Here is a 15,704-nt window from a genome sequence, read left to right on the forward strand (position 1 = left end):
ATACCCCCCCAACGTTCTGGCTGTGCCTAGCAATTCTGTCCATAAAAGTAACAAACAAAATTGGTGATATAAGGCAGCCCTGGCGGAGTCCAGTCAGCACTGGAAATGAGTCTGACTTATTGCCAGCAATGTGGACCAAGCTCTGACACCGGTCATACAGGGAGTGAACCGCCTGAATTAGGTGGTCTGGTGCCCCATGCTCCCGGAGTACTCCCCACAGGATTCCTCAAGGATCACGGTCCAATGCCTTCTGCAAGTCCACCAAACACATACAGACTGGTTGGGGAAAATCCCATGCACCGTCAAGGACCGAGCTGAGAGGCTGCACAGTATCAAAGGCACATTGCAAGAATTCAAATGCCTGTGCAATTAAATGTGAGCGGCAGTAAAGTACACTCATACGCATACAAATGGTATGGGGCATTTTGGAGGTTTGCACACAGATCATTAATTTAAATTGAGAGCAGAGTGGGTCCTAAGACTGAGCCTTTAGGTATACCTTTTGTGACCTCAAGAACGGTAAAACCAACCGCGGCCATCCGAGCACGTTGCGTCCTACTATCCAAATAATCTGTTTGGAGATGCCATTCTTGAAAATAATTTCTAACAGGAATCTGTGATCCTCAGTGTCAAAAGCTTTGGATAGGTCATTAAACAGAGCAACACAAAACCTTTGAATCCAATGCCTCAAACACATCATTAAAAACTTTGAGGGTAGCAGTAGCATTGCTATGCTGCTTCCTAAACCCTGACTGAAGGGGGTTTAAAGTGTTATTTGATTAAAAAAATTCCTTCACAGACAAGTTTGTCAAATACTTTCTTCCAAATACATAATTTTGAGATAGGCCTGTAATTATTCACAATTGAAGGTTCACCTCCTTTTAGCAGTGGGAGGACAAAAGCGGATTTCGAAGCTTTAGGACATGTTTATCCTGAGACTTAAAAAATACAGGTTAAAGGCTCAGTAATAAAATCAGTAGCCAGCTTTACAAAAATATGATCCAAACTATCAGGACCAGTTTATTTTCAGGTTCATTATTTAAGAATCGAACGAATGCCCTGCTGTGTACAGAGGGAATCCAAGTCATCTTAAAACCAAGGATCTATTTAACATTTTTTGCAGAGTGTACATGTGTGTGATGTCTGCTTTCAGGTGGCATTGACCTGCACTCAGATTTGGTGGACATCAGACGTGGGCATGGCTTTCACCCGTCTGGAAGAAGGCCATGACAGTGCTCTAAAGGAGTATTATAAGAAGCAGGTGTTTCAGCTCAACACCCTCATATCAATGCTGATTGGCCAGCTGTCACCTGGAGATCGGCAGAAGGTCATGACCATCTGCACTATCGACGTCCACGCCAGAGACGTGGTCGCCAAGATGATTGCTCAGAAGGTGAAGTGCTTGAGAGGAATCTAAAAACCTTGGTTGTTCTGTATATGGATAAAAGTCTGGGGACACATCGTTAATTAACTCATCTAACCATTTTTTTGTAGTTTTGCCAGAATATGAATTATCCAGAATACAAATAGAGTAGAAATTCCAAGGTCAAATACATCCTCGTATCGTCTGGAATACTGGTAGACCATAAATGATACCTGGATACGGCAATAGGGTAAAACAAACAAACAAACAAAAAATACAGTAACACTTTTTAATGTAGTATAACAGTAGTCATGTAATCACCGGAAAGAGACAGAATGACCCAAACAAGGTTGAGCTGCATGAGTACAATTTTGACAGTAAAAGACGTCCCTTGAATAAACAACACAACATTTTGTATTTCATTAGAAAAATCTACATTTCTCTTATTAGGCACATTTTTCCACAAGGGTGAGGGTGAACAAGGTGACTGTGCATGTATGTTGCCCTGCATGTGTGTGGTGTTTTCATGAGGCACTTCCGTACTGCAATTCCTTCCCCAGCTTTGTCCCATCCACATGATAAAAACTAAAGTGAGCCCACACTTTTGATTTAAATTACTGGAAATATTGAGTGCACCTGAATATATGCTGCACCCACCAAATTTAAAAGAGAAAAAAATGTTACATATTTATAGGCTACACTTGTCTATGAGGCGCAGGTGTCAACGTTGTAATATGGGATATTTACACTGAAAGACACTATAAACTTTGCAATCCTACCTACACTTGGTGTTCCCAGCATCACTAATTAGCCCCAATGAATGAGACGTGAGACACTTATTTTCATCGGAGTTCAACAGCTGCCGCGATCCAAGCAGTCGAAGCAGAAGCTGTAGTACTCGATCAAACTTAGTTAAGATTTGTCAGATCAAAATACAATCGCTGCATAAGACTTCAAAACATATCAACGTCCACTTCACTAGTACAGTTCATTACTTCCTGAATCTGCATTATGGGAATTGTAGTTCTTTGAGCCATAAATTAGCCATTGTTTAACCCACAGTGTTCAAAGCGTGTGAAAAAAGCAGTGGCTTGTAGTCCGGAATTTACGGTATGCTGGTGAAACTTTCAGTTTAACTTCCAGTAAACTTCACCGCCTGAGTCTACCATGGCGCCACATTGTTTTGTTTTTTCTTCTTATGTGACTTCCTTCCAGTTTTCTGCCACTCTCGAGAAGCGCCACCTGGACGACAAGTAAAACCGAGAGCGTGTCGATAATCCATCGTAAGGTTCAATATCGTGATCGTTTGACATATCAATATTTTCTCACACTTCTATCTGATGTATTCATTTTTAAACTATTTACCCCAAAGGGAATCATCTAAATTAGGGCTGCCAATCAGGTATTCATAAGGAAAACACTGTGTGTGAACCATTACACTTGCACCATCCGATTTTTTAAGAAGAGTATTTTCTTCCCACATGTACCTGTCCCTTTGTCCATACAGTGCACATTACTATGCTGGCACTAATGTATCCTTTGAGACACATTCCCAGTGAAAAATACACCCAAGATATTCATGCAAGCTATGTGATTAACATAATTAGAGTGGAGAAAGCATAGATTATTTGAGCATTTATCGCCAACCTTTGGCGCTTTCTTTTCCCTCAGGTGGAGAATTCTCAGGCATTTGTGTGGCTTTCCCAGCTGAGGCACCGTTGGGATGAGAACGAGAAGCATTGTTTTGCAAATATCTGCGATGCTCAGTTTCTCTACTCCTACGAGTACCTGGGAAACACGCCACGATTGGTCATCACACCTCTAACAGACAGGTACAGAGCTGCCGATTGTTGCTTATGTTACATTTAATGGGACACTTTACTGTAGTGACGTCGACTGTAGTGACTTACAGTGCTTCATGTAAACAAAGGAGCAGCAGATTCAAACTCTCTATTGGCCATTTTATTTCAATTTAGTTGCTGTCTAGTTGCTGCCCAGGTACTTGAATTAACTGGCTTGCTTTAGTTGGGTTCCTTTGATGTTGATATCCAGTTTTTCTGGTCTCCTGCGACGGTCATGGCCTTGGTCTTGTTGGAGTTCATGCAGCTTGCGTTGAGCTTGTCTGTGTACTTCTGTAGTTGTGTCTTGGTCAGAGAAAAAGCCTTAAAGGAGAATGTTTTTACCTGGGGAGGGATGGTGCTGTTGGCTTCATATTCACCATTTCTTCCTCTAAACATAGTGAGTCCACTTGATGCCAAAGAGCTCCAAAGCCTTGGCTGAGTCATCCAGGTGTTCATTCTTGAGCAGGTGGAGCTTGCTGGCACTGCAGGATCTCAATCCATTACAGCACAGTGTGTTACTGTTCTTGGTGATTGCGCTCCCAACTTCCTTGACTTCATTAAATGGTAATGGTAAATGAGCATCCGCCCTCAATGTAGTCATGTAGTCAGTACTTAATTCAGTATCTTACCCGAGTATACTTCCGCATTGTCACGGGGAGACTGAGGATCGAACCCACAAACATCAGGTTGGGAGATGACCACCTGTGCCATGCCGCCCCTTGCCAGCACCTCCCTTGTAATTTCTCCCAATCATCCTGACCCCACCAGGTTAGCTCCAGTGTGAGGGCGATTGACTGTTATTTTGTATTTTTTCCAGTTATCTTTCTCATCAAACATGTTGTAATTCATTATGCAGGTGTACAATGTTGTCTATGAGGTCCTTTTACCGATCTTAGGAGTTCTTTCCTAAAGGGACAAGACTAATATGTGTACTTCATGGACACATACCTGATCTGTAGGGGCCACAATTCTTCCTGATTAGGATTAAATACTTATGAGTGTGCCTGTTACTACATGGTTCCAGCATGAATTTGAACCATAAAACCTTGTTGGAGATGTTTTAATAGTGGCCTTGGTAGGCATTACTAACCCTCCTCTGCCTTGTTTTGATATCGTAAAGTGCACAGAAAAGATAGACATGTGTGTTCATGTCATGCATAAGTTTTCCTGTAGCATTCCTTTAATGGCTGCACAATAAGCTACTTGATACTGAGAATAATCACGGTGGATGTTTTTTGCATCAGATGCAGTTTTCTGGTCTTATCTTCCTCTCCTCACTATTATGTATGTTCAGTTATTCATTTTGTTATAAAATTATTGATGTATTCGCCTGTATTTAGTAGGGATGTAAGTAAATCTGTTTGTGATCGATGATTCAAATCTAGATATACAATTTATGATATGGTTTAAAAAAACGATATATTTTTAAAACAGAATGATTTGATGCAGAAAGTAGACATTAATCTTACATTATAGAATAAAGATGCCAGTTATATGAGAGTATTTTCAAATAGGTAAAAGAGCACATCATATCCCCAAGCATGCTGTACGGCACTGGCAAAAATAAAGTCAAAGTTAGGAACGGCCACTGCCACGAGTACTGGATCCCAAGTGCCACAAAGTACAACACAAAAACCACCCGGACCCAGTCACGGGGTAAGAGCTAAGAATGCTGCTTGCACAGAGAACAAGCAGGGTGTCAGGTTCTCGGTGTGGTTAGGACCCCAGATGCAGAGGCTTAGAGTTCGTGTGGTAATTCAGGATTTTTAATGACAAAAAGTGCAAGAGAGAGTAGATCCAAAAAACGGAAAACGATGGTGTTGTGGCAAAAATAGAGACAAAAGGCAAATGAAAGTTACACCATGAAGAAAAGTACAAACACTGGAGTTAGCTGGACGGCAGGGAGGCGGCAGGTCCAAATGGGCATGGAACAACGACTGGTAGCAGAAGCACTCGGGTGTGTTGCCAGCAGAGGCGAAACAATGAACCAGCGGCTGCCAGCTGTGGGTAGTCGGCTTAAATGAGAATTGGGTAATTAGCCGCAGGTGTGCCCAGCGTCCCCGCCTCCAGCCCGCTTAAGGTGTAACTGCAACAATACAGGAAAAACAAGCCAGAAGAAGGCAGGTACCACGCAGTGACAACCACAACAACTGGTAGTCACTAGCACATTGTGACACAGGGAGAAAAAAATAAAACTAAAGGAGCTGCAAAAAAGGTAGCAAAGAGGAAAAAAGCTAACAGAAAACGCTGCTGAGAACCAAGCAGGAATAGCAGGTACTAGTGACACTCACCACTGCAGGCCACTCTCCTCTCCACCTCCCACTAGAGCGCCCCCAACACCCTGGCTACAGGTGCAATAGTCTCTGGATTCTTGTCAATCTCTGCCGGGCTTGGTGCTTGGTGCTTGGTGCTCCGTGATCCTGGTCTGTATGTTATAGAGAAGTCAAATCTCGTTAGAAATAATGACCAACGTGCCTCTCTGGAGTTAAGCCGGATATATGCCAACGGCTGGTGCGTTAGTAACCCCGAATGGCATGACGAGGTACTCAAAGTGCCCTAACGGTGTATTGAAAGCCATTTTCCACTCGTCTCCATCCCTTATGCGTATAAGGTGGTACGCATTGCGTAAATCTAACTTAGTGAAGATCTTAGCGGAGTGTAATGAAGAAAATGCAGAGTCCATGAGAGGTAAAGGATACCTATTTTTAACTGTTATCTCATTTAAGCCCTGATAGTCTATACAGGGTCGTAAGGACCCGTCCTTCTCCACAAAGAAAAACCCTGCCCCTAGTGGAGAGGATGAGAGGCGGATGAGTCCTGTGGCGAGAGAGGAGAAATTTACTCCTTCAAAGCCTGTTGCTCCGGACCTGAGACACTATACAGTTTGGCATTAGGTGAAGGTGCGTCCCGAAGCAACTAAATGGCACAGTCATACGGACAATGAGGAGGGAGGCGGGCAGTCCAGGCTCTCGCGTTGTTTATACGACACGCTTGTCAACCGATTGCTTCTCTTGCGATACCCGCTGCATGTCTCCGCAATCTGTTAATATAAAGATTTATGGCTGATTCTCATGGATACAGGAGGCTTCTCCTGGCGGAGCCTAATCGTTCACCCGTCAAATCGGATCGATTTATCGTTCAAACGCAAGTATTCAGGTTTTGATTGTAGTTTGTGACGGAATTATGTTAAATGACTGATTGACCGTCAGACTAAATGATTCTGCTGGCACTCTCTCAGTGCAATCCTTCACCAAGCAAAATAAATCAGGACTGCTCCACTTCATTGGTCATATGCTGTAGTTCCTGGGTAATCCTGCATTACAAAGAAACCAAAAAAACAAAAAATCACAGTCAATACCTCCTCTCACCTTTGCTTTGTGAGGTAAAAGCTCAAATACACCAAAAATACATTTTGGATTTATAATTTTCATAAATAATAATAAAAAAAAAAAACATGTTTAAAAATGAGCTAGAGAAACAATAATTTGCGGCCTAATCCCAGATGCTAATTTATATTCAAATTATAATAAACTTGATATGGTAAAATAATGATACAATCCAAAAATCTTAATGAGAACAGAAAACTCAACATAAGCATCCATTGGCCTCAATTAGAATTTATACCCAGTCTACTGTTTGTCCTGGTGGTATAGTGGTACACGCGGTTGCCTTTCGTATACACTGGTGATATATACAGTACATAAAATGGAGACAGCTGGGACAAGCTCCAGCACACCCGCGACCCTAGTGAGGACAAGCGATACAGAAAATGGATGGATGGAATATACTCGTAATCTTCATTTGGATCATAGTGGATGTCCATGGTAAGCGGAAGCTTTAGATTGACTCACCTGGGGAATTTGGACAACATTTTTGTTTGTTCAGATGGAGGTTTCAACAGAATTTGGCAAACTGCAGAGTGTGATTATGCATCTCCAGATCTGCCAGGTTGACCTGTGTTCTATTTGAGGCCAGAACAAAGCAGAAACAATGGGCTTTGATGACTGGATCGGCAGGTACGGAGCAAGAATTCACCATATGCAGCTGCACAGTATGTTCTTGGCTTTCATTTTGACAATGGACCACAGGAAAAAGGGACATTATGCCTGAAGGTTTAATCCACAGCTTTAGAAACAGCTAAGAAGCTGGTTCTTATATGATAATGTTACATTGTGTCCAATGAATACCATGCATGTCATGTTCTGCATGACAGACAGGCAGACAGTAGTTTATTTCAGTTTTATCCAGTGGTTCCTGTTTTGTGCTTTTATTTTGTTCCCTCTATTTCCCGTTTGGTTTTTAATGCTACCTCCTGACATTAGTTAAATGGAACTGCTGGGTGTAGCTGTGGCTAGTGCTTTAAATGGAGGACACCAGTTCATATTTGGGTTCTCATGAGTATGAGTTTTTTTGTACATTTTTTCTGGGTACTCCGGGTCCTTCCCACACCCCAAATCACGGACTAAGCACAACATCAAATTAATTCCACATTGCCAATAAGCTGGAAGAAGTCCTTTGTCAGGCGGGCATTGTGAACTGCAGCGTTGTCCTGTTGTAAAAGACAGTCATTACCACACAGACGAGGGCCTTCAGCCATGTCACCCCTGCAACATCTCCACATAGCCAGTTGCCGTTTGACACTCCAGCACAACCTGAAGCTCCATCGGTCCATTGTGGAAAACATCTCAGGTGGGATCTCCTTGTCATGCCAGTAACATTGGAAGCCATCAGGACCGTCGAGGTAAAAAAAAATTCCCAGAGAATAAAACTTTCTTCCACCTTTCAATGTCCAATGTTTGGTGCTCTCCTACAAATTTCAAATGGGCATTTTTGTGGCATTGAAGGAGACAAGACGTTTTTTGTTCTTAAAACCATTCTCTTGCAGATGCCATCTGATGGTTATTGGACTGCATTTGGTACATTTTTGCACATTTGCACACTTTTTAAAGGCTGTGGTATTAAGCTTTTGATGCCAATGCTTGTTTGCAATCAATTGCATACTCCACTTTTTTTGTGTGTGTGTGTGTGTGTGGCCCACTCCCATTTCTTTTTGCATTTTGATGCTCTACTTAGAACCTCCTTAACATCCAACAGTGCAAAATGTAAAGTCTTGCAAATTTTCAACTGGTCTTTAAATTTTGATCAGGGGTGTATTAGGAAACACTGGATTTTTTGCATGTAGTCGTGTTCACATTGTCGAACAGGATAGTAATAAAACATGAATGCCAGCTAAACAGTAGTGCTTGTTTACTGCTCTGACGATGCAGACTACAATCGGTATAGCGTGCTCCTGCTACAGTGGTATCATTAGACTGAAGAAATCAATCAATAACAGCAGGGATGCTATTGACACCTTGTTTGCATCAATATTTAAACACAGGAGCTCCAGAAGTGCTGCATGATGCCAGAAATGTTTTACTTCAACACACACACAAAGCAGATGCAGAAAAATGCAGGAAGAATGCTGCCAAGCGAGGGACTGATATTGCAGCTGAAGTACTTCAAAAAAGCAGCCCTGGTGACAGAATGTGTGATTTCAGCACATATTTCAGGGGACTGCCATAAGGCCTGTTGGCGCTGATATTTGGTTGGACTGTGTACAGATGGGATCATTTGTCTTCTCCAAGCTTCTGTCTTGCTTCATGCCTTTCAATATTCCCCTCTTCCATAGATCATTTATTAACCAGCACCTCGTTAAAACCATTGCTCCACTGGTATCAAAAGCAAACAGTTCTGTTTATCACTCTGATCAATAAAATGTTGATCGTCTCCATCAGTTCACATTCATGCTGATGCTGGTTTTATTGATGTTACATTGGTGGACTGTTTGTTAGTCCTGACAGGTTCTGTTGGAGAAGCAATCACTGGTATTGCTAATCAGCCTCTATGCTAATCAAAGCTCAGGCGCTGATTCTATTATCGTATAATGAGGTTATGCACAACAGCGGTTCAGAAGACACCAATAAACCGTGGTGCTCATAAGACTGTGTGACGAATTTGCCGTGTGCACTGACAATCTCTCAAGTAGAATTTGTACTTTTTCTTCATGCGACTGTTTTTCTACATTAATTGAGGTGGGCTTGCTGGACCTTGTTCAAAATGGTTTGATAAGTCAGGCCACTGACTTCAGTTGCAAGCAGTGTGGGTTCTGTTCCCAGTCATTGGATCTCCGGCGTTTAACTATGAGTCAGGAAAAACACACACACACATGAACTTGCCAGGACCCTCCCTCAAACTGCTGCTGTCCAGTCCTTACTATGGGCTCACAGAGTGGTTGAGACCTAGCAGAAGTTGATTTGAGTTGGAAAAAAAACTGACTTAGAATTGTAGAAAATGAATTGAACAGCATTAAAGTTGGAAATTACAGGTCGGAAATTATACATGTATTCATCAAAAGTAAACATAAATTGCTGCTGTGTATGTTTTCAGTGTTCAGCAAATCGTGACAATATGCCACACTTCGTTTTTCTCTGCCGAGTTAACCTGTAGCGTGAACGTTGTCGCCGAATGAAGCATCCAAGTCGACGGTTGTTTCACTGAAAACAGATCCGAAAAACTGAGAGTGAATTAATGAAACCAGGGGAGGACATCGTAATTGACAACGGCCTTAAAAACAAATGTCCCTGGGCTTGGATAGAAGAAAGGGGTGGAGATGGCAAGCCTTTTGGGAGCTGGTGCCAGAAACTGAGCGAGCTAGGTACTCGTTTCTGTGTGTTGTGCTCGAAGAAGCTGGTGTATGCAATTACCGGCAAAAAAGTTGTACGACACCACGAAGAAGACTTCGGCCATAAAGCAGCAGTTTGCACTCTTCAACATACAAGTCCAACATTCAAGTCATTTGCAACAGTGGGCAACAGCCACAGCGGATGTACCGTCCCGGATGACCAATCGTATTTGTGACTTGAAAATGCGTGTGCTCATTCATTGCGGAACATGATCTATCATTTATAATCGCGCAACCGCTCGTAGGTATTGTTTTGAGAAGCCAGCCTCTTTATTTAATTATCCCCAGCAACTAAGCGGAATTGCGTTCTTCATCACAGAAATCTGACCAGAAATAGACCAAGTGGGGGTTATTGACGATAGTCGATATTATTGACAACATTTTTTCATCGTTTATATGGCATAATAATGCGAGTACATTGTATCAAAAGCAATAAACCTTAATTCATCCAGAGTATTTATCATTGTAATTGGAATGTCAAAGGCTTTTAAATAAAATAAATTAAACAACATAAATAAATTAAACAAAAAAAAGACTATAAAAAAAACTATGAGCAAAACTTGTTTAACAAAACTTGCACTTAAATAAAACTCACAATCATAAACCAAAACAATAAAAATAGACCCTGTCTCTGTTAAGAAAAAACTCTCTCGCTTTCACTCCAATAAAAAGCACACACAACAATAAATACAATAAATAAAATGGAGTATAAAGCCTCTGTAAACAAAATTGCATTGACATCGGGTTTTATTCGTTAACAGCGAACAACACTCTGAGGGAGCACGATTTTGCGCTCTTTTGTTTATATTTCCTTTGTCGACCAAACGCCTCAGTAAGCGTTGTCTGTCGGGACGAAGGCTCCGCTGCAACTCCAGCAGTATTTTTTTTTCCCAGTTGGGAAAATAGGACAGGAGGGTTGTGTTTGAGGTGTGCATACAAGTTGTCGTATTCCCCTTCTTCCTTGTCACTACTTTTGAACCAATGGTTCGTCGGTGTTCATGCGCTCACCTTGTTCATTCATATTCCCACACTGGGGCTGTGGCATTCACCTTAGAAACGATCGCTTTTGTGCCTTTAGTCATGTTAGTGTAACAGTTTCATTTGGTGTCAGTTGATGTCATTAGCGTATGCTCGCTCACGAGGCTAACTTGCTGCTAGCACTCTGTGAATCCGTTCACTAGTAACCTGGGAGTAGCCTAGTAGTACTGGGACAAAGAGGCTTGATCTCTGAGACGAGGGTTCACGCTCTCCGTTCATTCCACTGTAGCACCAATACGCAGAGAAAGATGCAGAGTGAACCCTCTTGTCATCCAGCCTGTGTGGTAAAGAGAGCTGAGGAAGAGCCGAGGAAAACAAACATGCATGCTAGGACATGTCAATTTATCGAGACCGGCAAAATGATCAACTTAGTTTTTTTAATCGTTCGATTAATCGAGTTATTGATTATCGTGACAGGCCTAGTTGCAATCATGGAATTTACCCAATGTGGGATAAATAAAGTTTCTGTGATCTGATCATAAGATTGACCTACTCTGTGTGATTTGAGCTAATTTCAAGCTGCACTTTTTGTCGATTAGTAACAAGTCGTAATTTGAAATCATTTTGGTTGGATTTACACTAGGCCATTCGTACTATGCTTGGGCCCATTTCACAACTAAAGCACAGCGCGGTTGGCTAGTGTGTGCACACAGAATCCCGCCCAGACACGGCACACATTCCCTCTTTTGACACAACTTGAAGAGGCGGGGCCCAGCACAATTCTATGCACACCCAACTCTGTGCAATTACAATTCATCCTAGAAATAAAATACAAAGACTCGAAATAATCCAAAAGGCACACCCACAGCACACTCGCTCACCTTGACTCCATTCAAGTGCGTAATACAAATGTGTCATTTAATTCACGAGATCTCTGCTCTCGGGGGAATATGAATGACAGCAGCAACCTTGCATAAAAAAAAATAATCAGAACGACTCCAAACAAGACTGGAAATACTCCACAAAGTCAGTGAAAATGTCAGTACTACCACGGAATAGAATCAGTCATTTAATTAATGCAGTCACCCCTCTTGCAAGTAATGGCAACCAGTGGCAACTTTATGCAAAATAACTAAACGATTATAAATAAGACTGGAAATAGTCCGCACAGTCAGGGAAATTGCAGTAATGCAATACAGTCACACTGAGCATTTGTGCTTCATCCCGTTTTCTTGTTCCAACACTTTTACTTTGTTACTTTTACTGCAGTTTCTCCACCTTTGTGGATTATTTCCAATTTTATTTCAAGTCTTCTGATATTTTTTTTGCGCAAGATTGCGAGAGCAGCGATCGCATTAACTAAATCATACATCTGAATCACTCACACAGATGTACTTGCGGGTGAGCAAATGCTGTGGGTCTGACTTTTGGATTATTTGGAGTCTTCGGACACGAGTTGTAAGTCACGTTTTTGTGGGTCGTAAATTAACTCCTAAGTCCCTCACACTGTACACAGAACACATGCAGAACATATGCAATACTACTTCTAGCTTTTCACACTTTGGTTGTCTTGCACACTTGAAGGGGCGTTGCAAGGGAGGGGGATGTGCGCATATTGGGAGGAGGAAGACAATAAGACCACTACACTGTTTTTCTTTCTGTACAGTATTAATCATTTATGGGAGTGTGTTGTCGCCACGATACGGCATAACATGGAAAGTCGTATCATAAAACTTTATGAATTGTGTCGGTTATCATGAATCATGATCATTACAGTCATTTTAAGTTGTGCCTACATTGAGCGTGTGCATGTGTGTGTGCATTCAATCATGCCAGGCCCTAGATTACTTCCTCCAGTCGTGCCAAGAGATGATAAGCTGTAGCCGTAAAACCACAATTCTTAAAACTTACTGATTTTGTAAACTTCCAAACAGCTAAAATCATGTATAAAGCAAACAATAACCTCTTACCCAAAAAAACGTAATGCAATTCATCTCAAAAAGAGAGGAGAAATATGACCTTAGGGGAAAATTAAACTGAAAACACGTATAGGCGAGAACAACGCTGAAAACCTTCAGCATTTCCGCAAGTGGAATCAAATTATGGAACGGATTGAGCAAGGAACTCAAACAGTGTACTAGAATGAGCCAATTTAAGAAACAATACAAGCAGTTGATGTTTACAAAGTACAAGGAAGAAGAGTCCTGAACCACTGTGTACAAAATGCTATGTTTAATCACTCTTGTACTTACTATAATCTCTTTTTTATCTCTCCTTTTTGGACATGTGCAACTGTGAATGGTACAATGTGATGTATTCCAACATAACTTGTATGCATGTTCAAAATGAATTAAACCAATACTAATACCAAAAAAAAAAAAAAAAAAAAAAAAAAGGCTCTCAGGCGGCGCGTACTGCTTCAGCACTTTAATCAATAGTTTTGACTTTCTGTCGCAGGTGATTAAACTGTTTTTAACTGAATTTAAAAACGTGCCTTCTAAATTGCATAGTTTATGTGCAGCTTTAGTATTGATGTTGCCTTATTTGGTCTCCATGGCCAAGTTGCTGTGGTTCCGGACCACTTTGCCATGACTCACTTTACAACTGCTGGCATCTTTCAGTGAGCTCTTCACATTTTGCTACACCTTAGAGCAGGGGTCACCAACGTTTTTCCTTGTGAGAGCTACTTTTACAAAATGAAAATGGCCAAGAGCTACTCATTTTTGTAACATTTATTTTCAGAGCTTATTTTAAACCCAAACAAAATTTCTTTCTACTGTTCTTTCATTATTAACTGAAAGCCTGAATGAAAAGCAGGCTTGCGGGCACCTCATGTGGTCGTGGGGGGCTACCTGGTGCCCGTGGGCACCACGTTGGTGACCCCTGCCTAAGAGTATAACACATTGTTCCATATATTGTGTGTTTTTCTGTGTGAAATGTTGTCATTCAGTCATTGTAAACATACAACTGCTGTACATTGCACTAAATTTTACCATGTCAGCATGTCGATTTTAATGTGTTTTGATTCGAGACTGCTTGTCCTCCAACTGATCCACCCTTTGGGTGCCATTTTGCACTCTGATTTGTCCATCAGGCAGTGCCTGATTGAGTCCCCTGGGTTGTGTTCATCAAAAGATTTTGTTCAACGCTTTCTTTATGCTCGTCCCAGACACGTTTTCAAGCAGCTGTGTACAAACTGTATTGTGCTGGTTGCAGTGAAGGGCTACATGAACATCTTGTACGTCTTGTATTTATATGATAAAACGGGTGCTTTACATTGCCCCCTATTTGAACACCAAGGTGTTATAAAGCTTATTTCTTTGGGATCTGAGTGATATACAGCATTCCACAATACAAATCTAACTGCAAGGTCCGTGACCAAAAAATGTTAGACAAGCCATTCATTTACACTCACCTTCAAAGTCACAGTATTGCAAATGAAAGTCTGAAAACTAAAGTCCTAGTGTGTCGACAGCTGATCCAGTAAATAGTTTGACCACACTAAGCCTTACTTCCATAAAGACACAACAACCACTGTTGCGGGTGTTTTCCACATATTGTTGATTGTATACTTGGTTGGTATGGATGGATTGGCCACACAGTGCTACCCAAAGCCAAAGCCTTCTGTGTACAAAAATGTACCAACCCCTCTTCTGACATATGTAGCTCAAGCAGAATAGATCCAAATCCTTATGATGACTGACAAACGGAATAGCCAATGCAATTGTGAAAGCACCAGTATGCTGGATGATGGGTGGGCTTTTGTCATTAAAGCAAGGAACTGCTGCACAATGGAGAAACTTACGTACAATGCGGACTGGTCATCGGTGCATCGGAGCGGTTGTCAACGTTCTTTAAAGACAAATTAGACATTCACCAAGTGTGTGTTTTGTGCTGTTGGCGCTACAGTAATGTCCTGTTTATCGTGGTTTACTGGTCCCAGACCCGACTGTGATAAGTGAATTTCCGCAAAAAAGTCCTTCTTTATAATTTTAATAATCATGGCATTGAAAACCTGTTTCCGATCTTTTAAATACATATTTTTAACATTATTAGAGGCCTCTAGACATGAAATTACACCCCTATAGTCACCTTTACACTCCTATTACCCAATACAGAAAATATAATCACAGAAAATAAGCCATTTAAGACAGTTTACCTTGTATGGCAGCAAAATGAGTGGCGGACAGGAAGTGATGTTTGGGTTCAGAGTTGAGTTTTATCTTGTTGTGGGCTATGACCGGAACTGTAAGCCATGTCATTATTATGATTATTATGTGCCAGTTATGAGATCATTTAAAACGGCGGCAATAAAAGCCTGTTGTCCTGGCAATCTAGTCTGGTGCTTGTCTCACCGAACAGTTCCTGACACCTTGTGACCAATGTAGAATACAACATTAACAATTTCAATGGTAGTGTTAATGTCTTATTGCATTTTAGTTCATTTATTTGTATGCTTGAACATGTTTAATTTGGCTAAAAAAAAATACATACACATGCTGGAGCCATCCACCCAGCTTGGGGGTTCATGGCCCCAGTACTACTGGCAACACTATTGCCTTCACATTCCACGTTTCCCTCAGTTCCTCACTTCCTTCAGACCTTGGTATTTTTCCAGCTTTTCATGTTTCTTCTTCCTGATGTTGCTATCACTCTGGAGTGCTACATTTATCACCACTGCTGTCTTCTGATGTTTATCCACCGCCACTCTGTCAGGCTGGTAAGCCATTACCATTCATCACTGAGTACATGCTAGCATTGTTCCGTCCAGTCATTTTAGCAGGGCCGGAACTTCGCT

General features: G+C 41.5%; 1 protein-coding gene across 4 annotated transcripts in view; it reads left to right on the forward strand.

Annotated features, from left to right (window-relative positions):
* Positions 1–15,704, forward strand: part of LOC129173221 (dynein axonemal heavy chain 9-like) — a 262,968-nt gene that overhangs the window by 73,510 nt on the left and 173,754 nt on the right. For all 4 annotated transcript variants that reach the window (XR_008567198.1, XM_054763939.1, XM_054763948.1 and 1 more), the window contains 2 exons: positions 1,154–1,393; positions 3,035–3,195. Coding sequence is in view for 3 of the 4 variants with exons in the window: in XM_054763939.1 (XP_054619914.1) it covers positions 1,154–1,393; positions 3,035–3,195 (401 nt within the window). In the remaining variant the exon portion in view is untranslated. The remainder of the gene's footprint in view (positions 1–1,153; positions 1,394–3,034; positions 3,196–15,704) is intronic.

The sequence above is a fragment of the Dunckerocampus dactyliophorus genome, chromosome 2, assembly GCF_027744805.1.
Source record: "Dunckerocampus dactyliophorus isolate RoL2022-P2 chromosome 2, RoL_Ddac_1.1, whole genome shotgun sequence".
Taxonomy (NCBI): Eukaryota; Metazoa; Chordata; class Actinopteri; order Syngnathiformes; family Syngnathidae; genus Dunckerocampus; species Dunckerocampus dactyliophorus.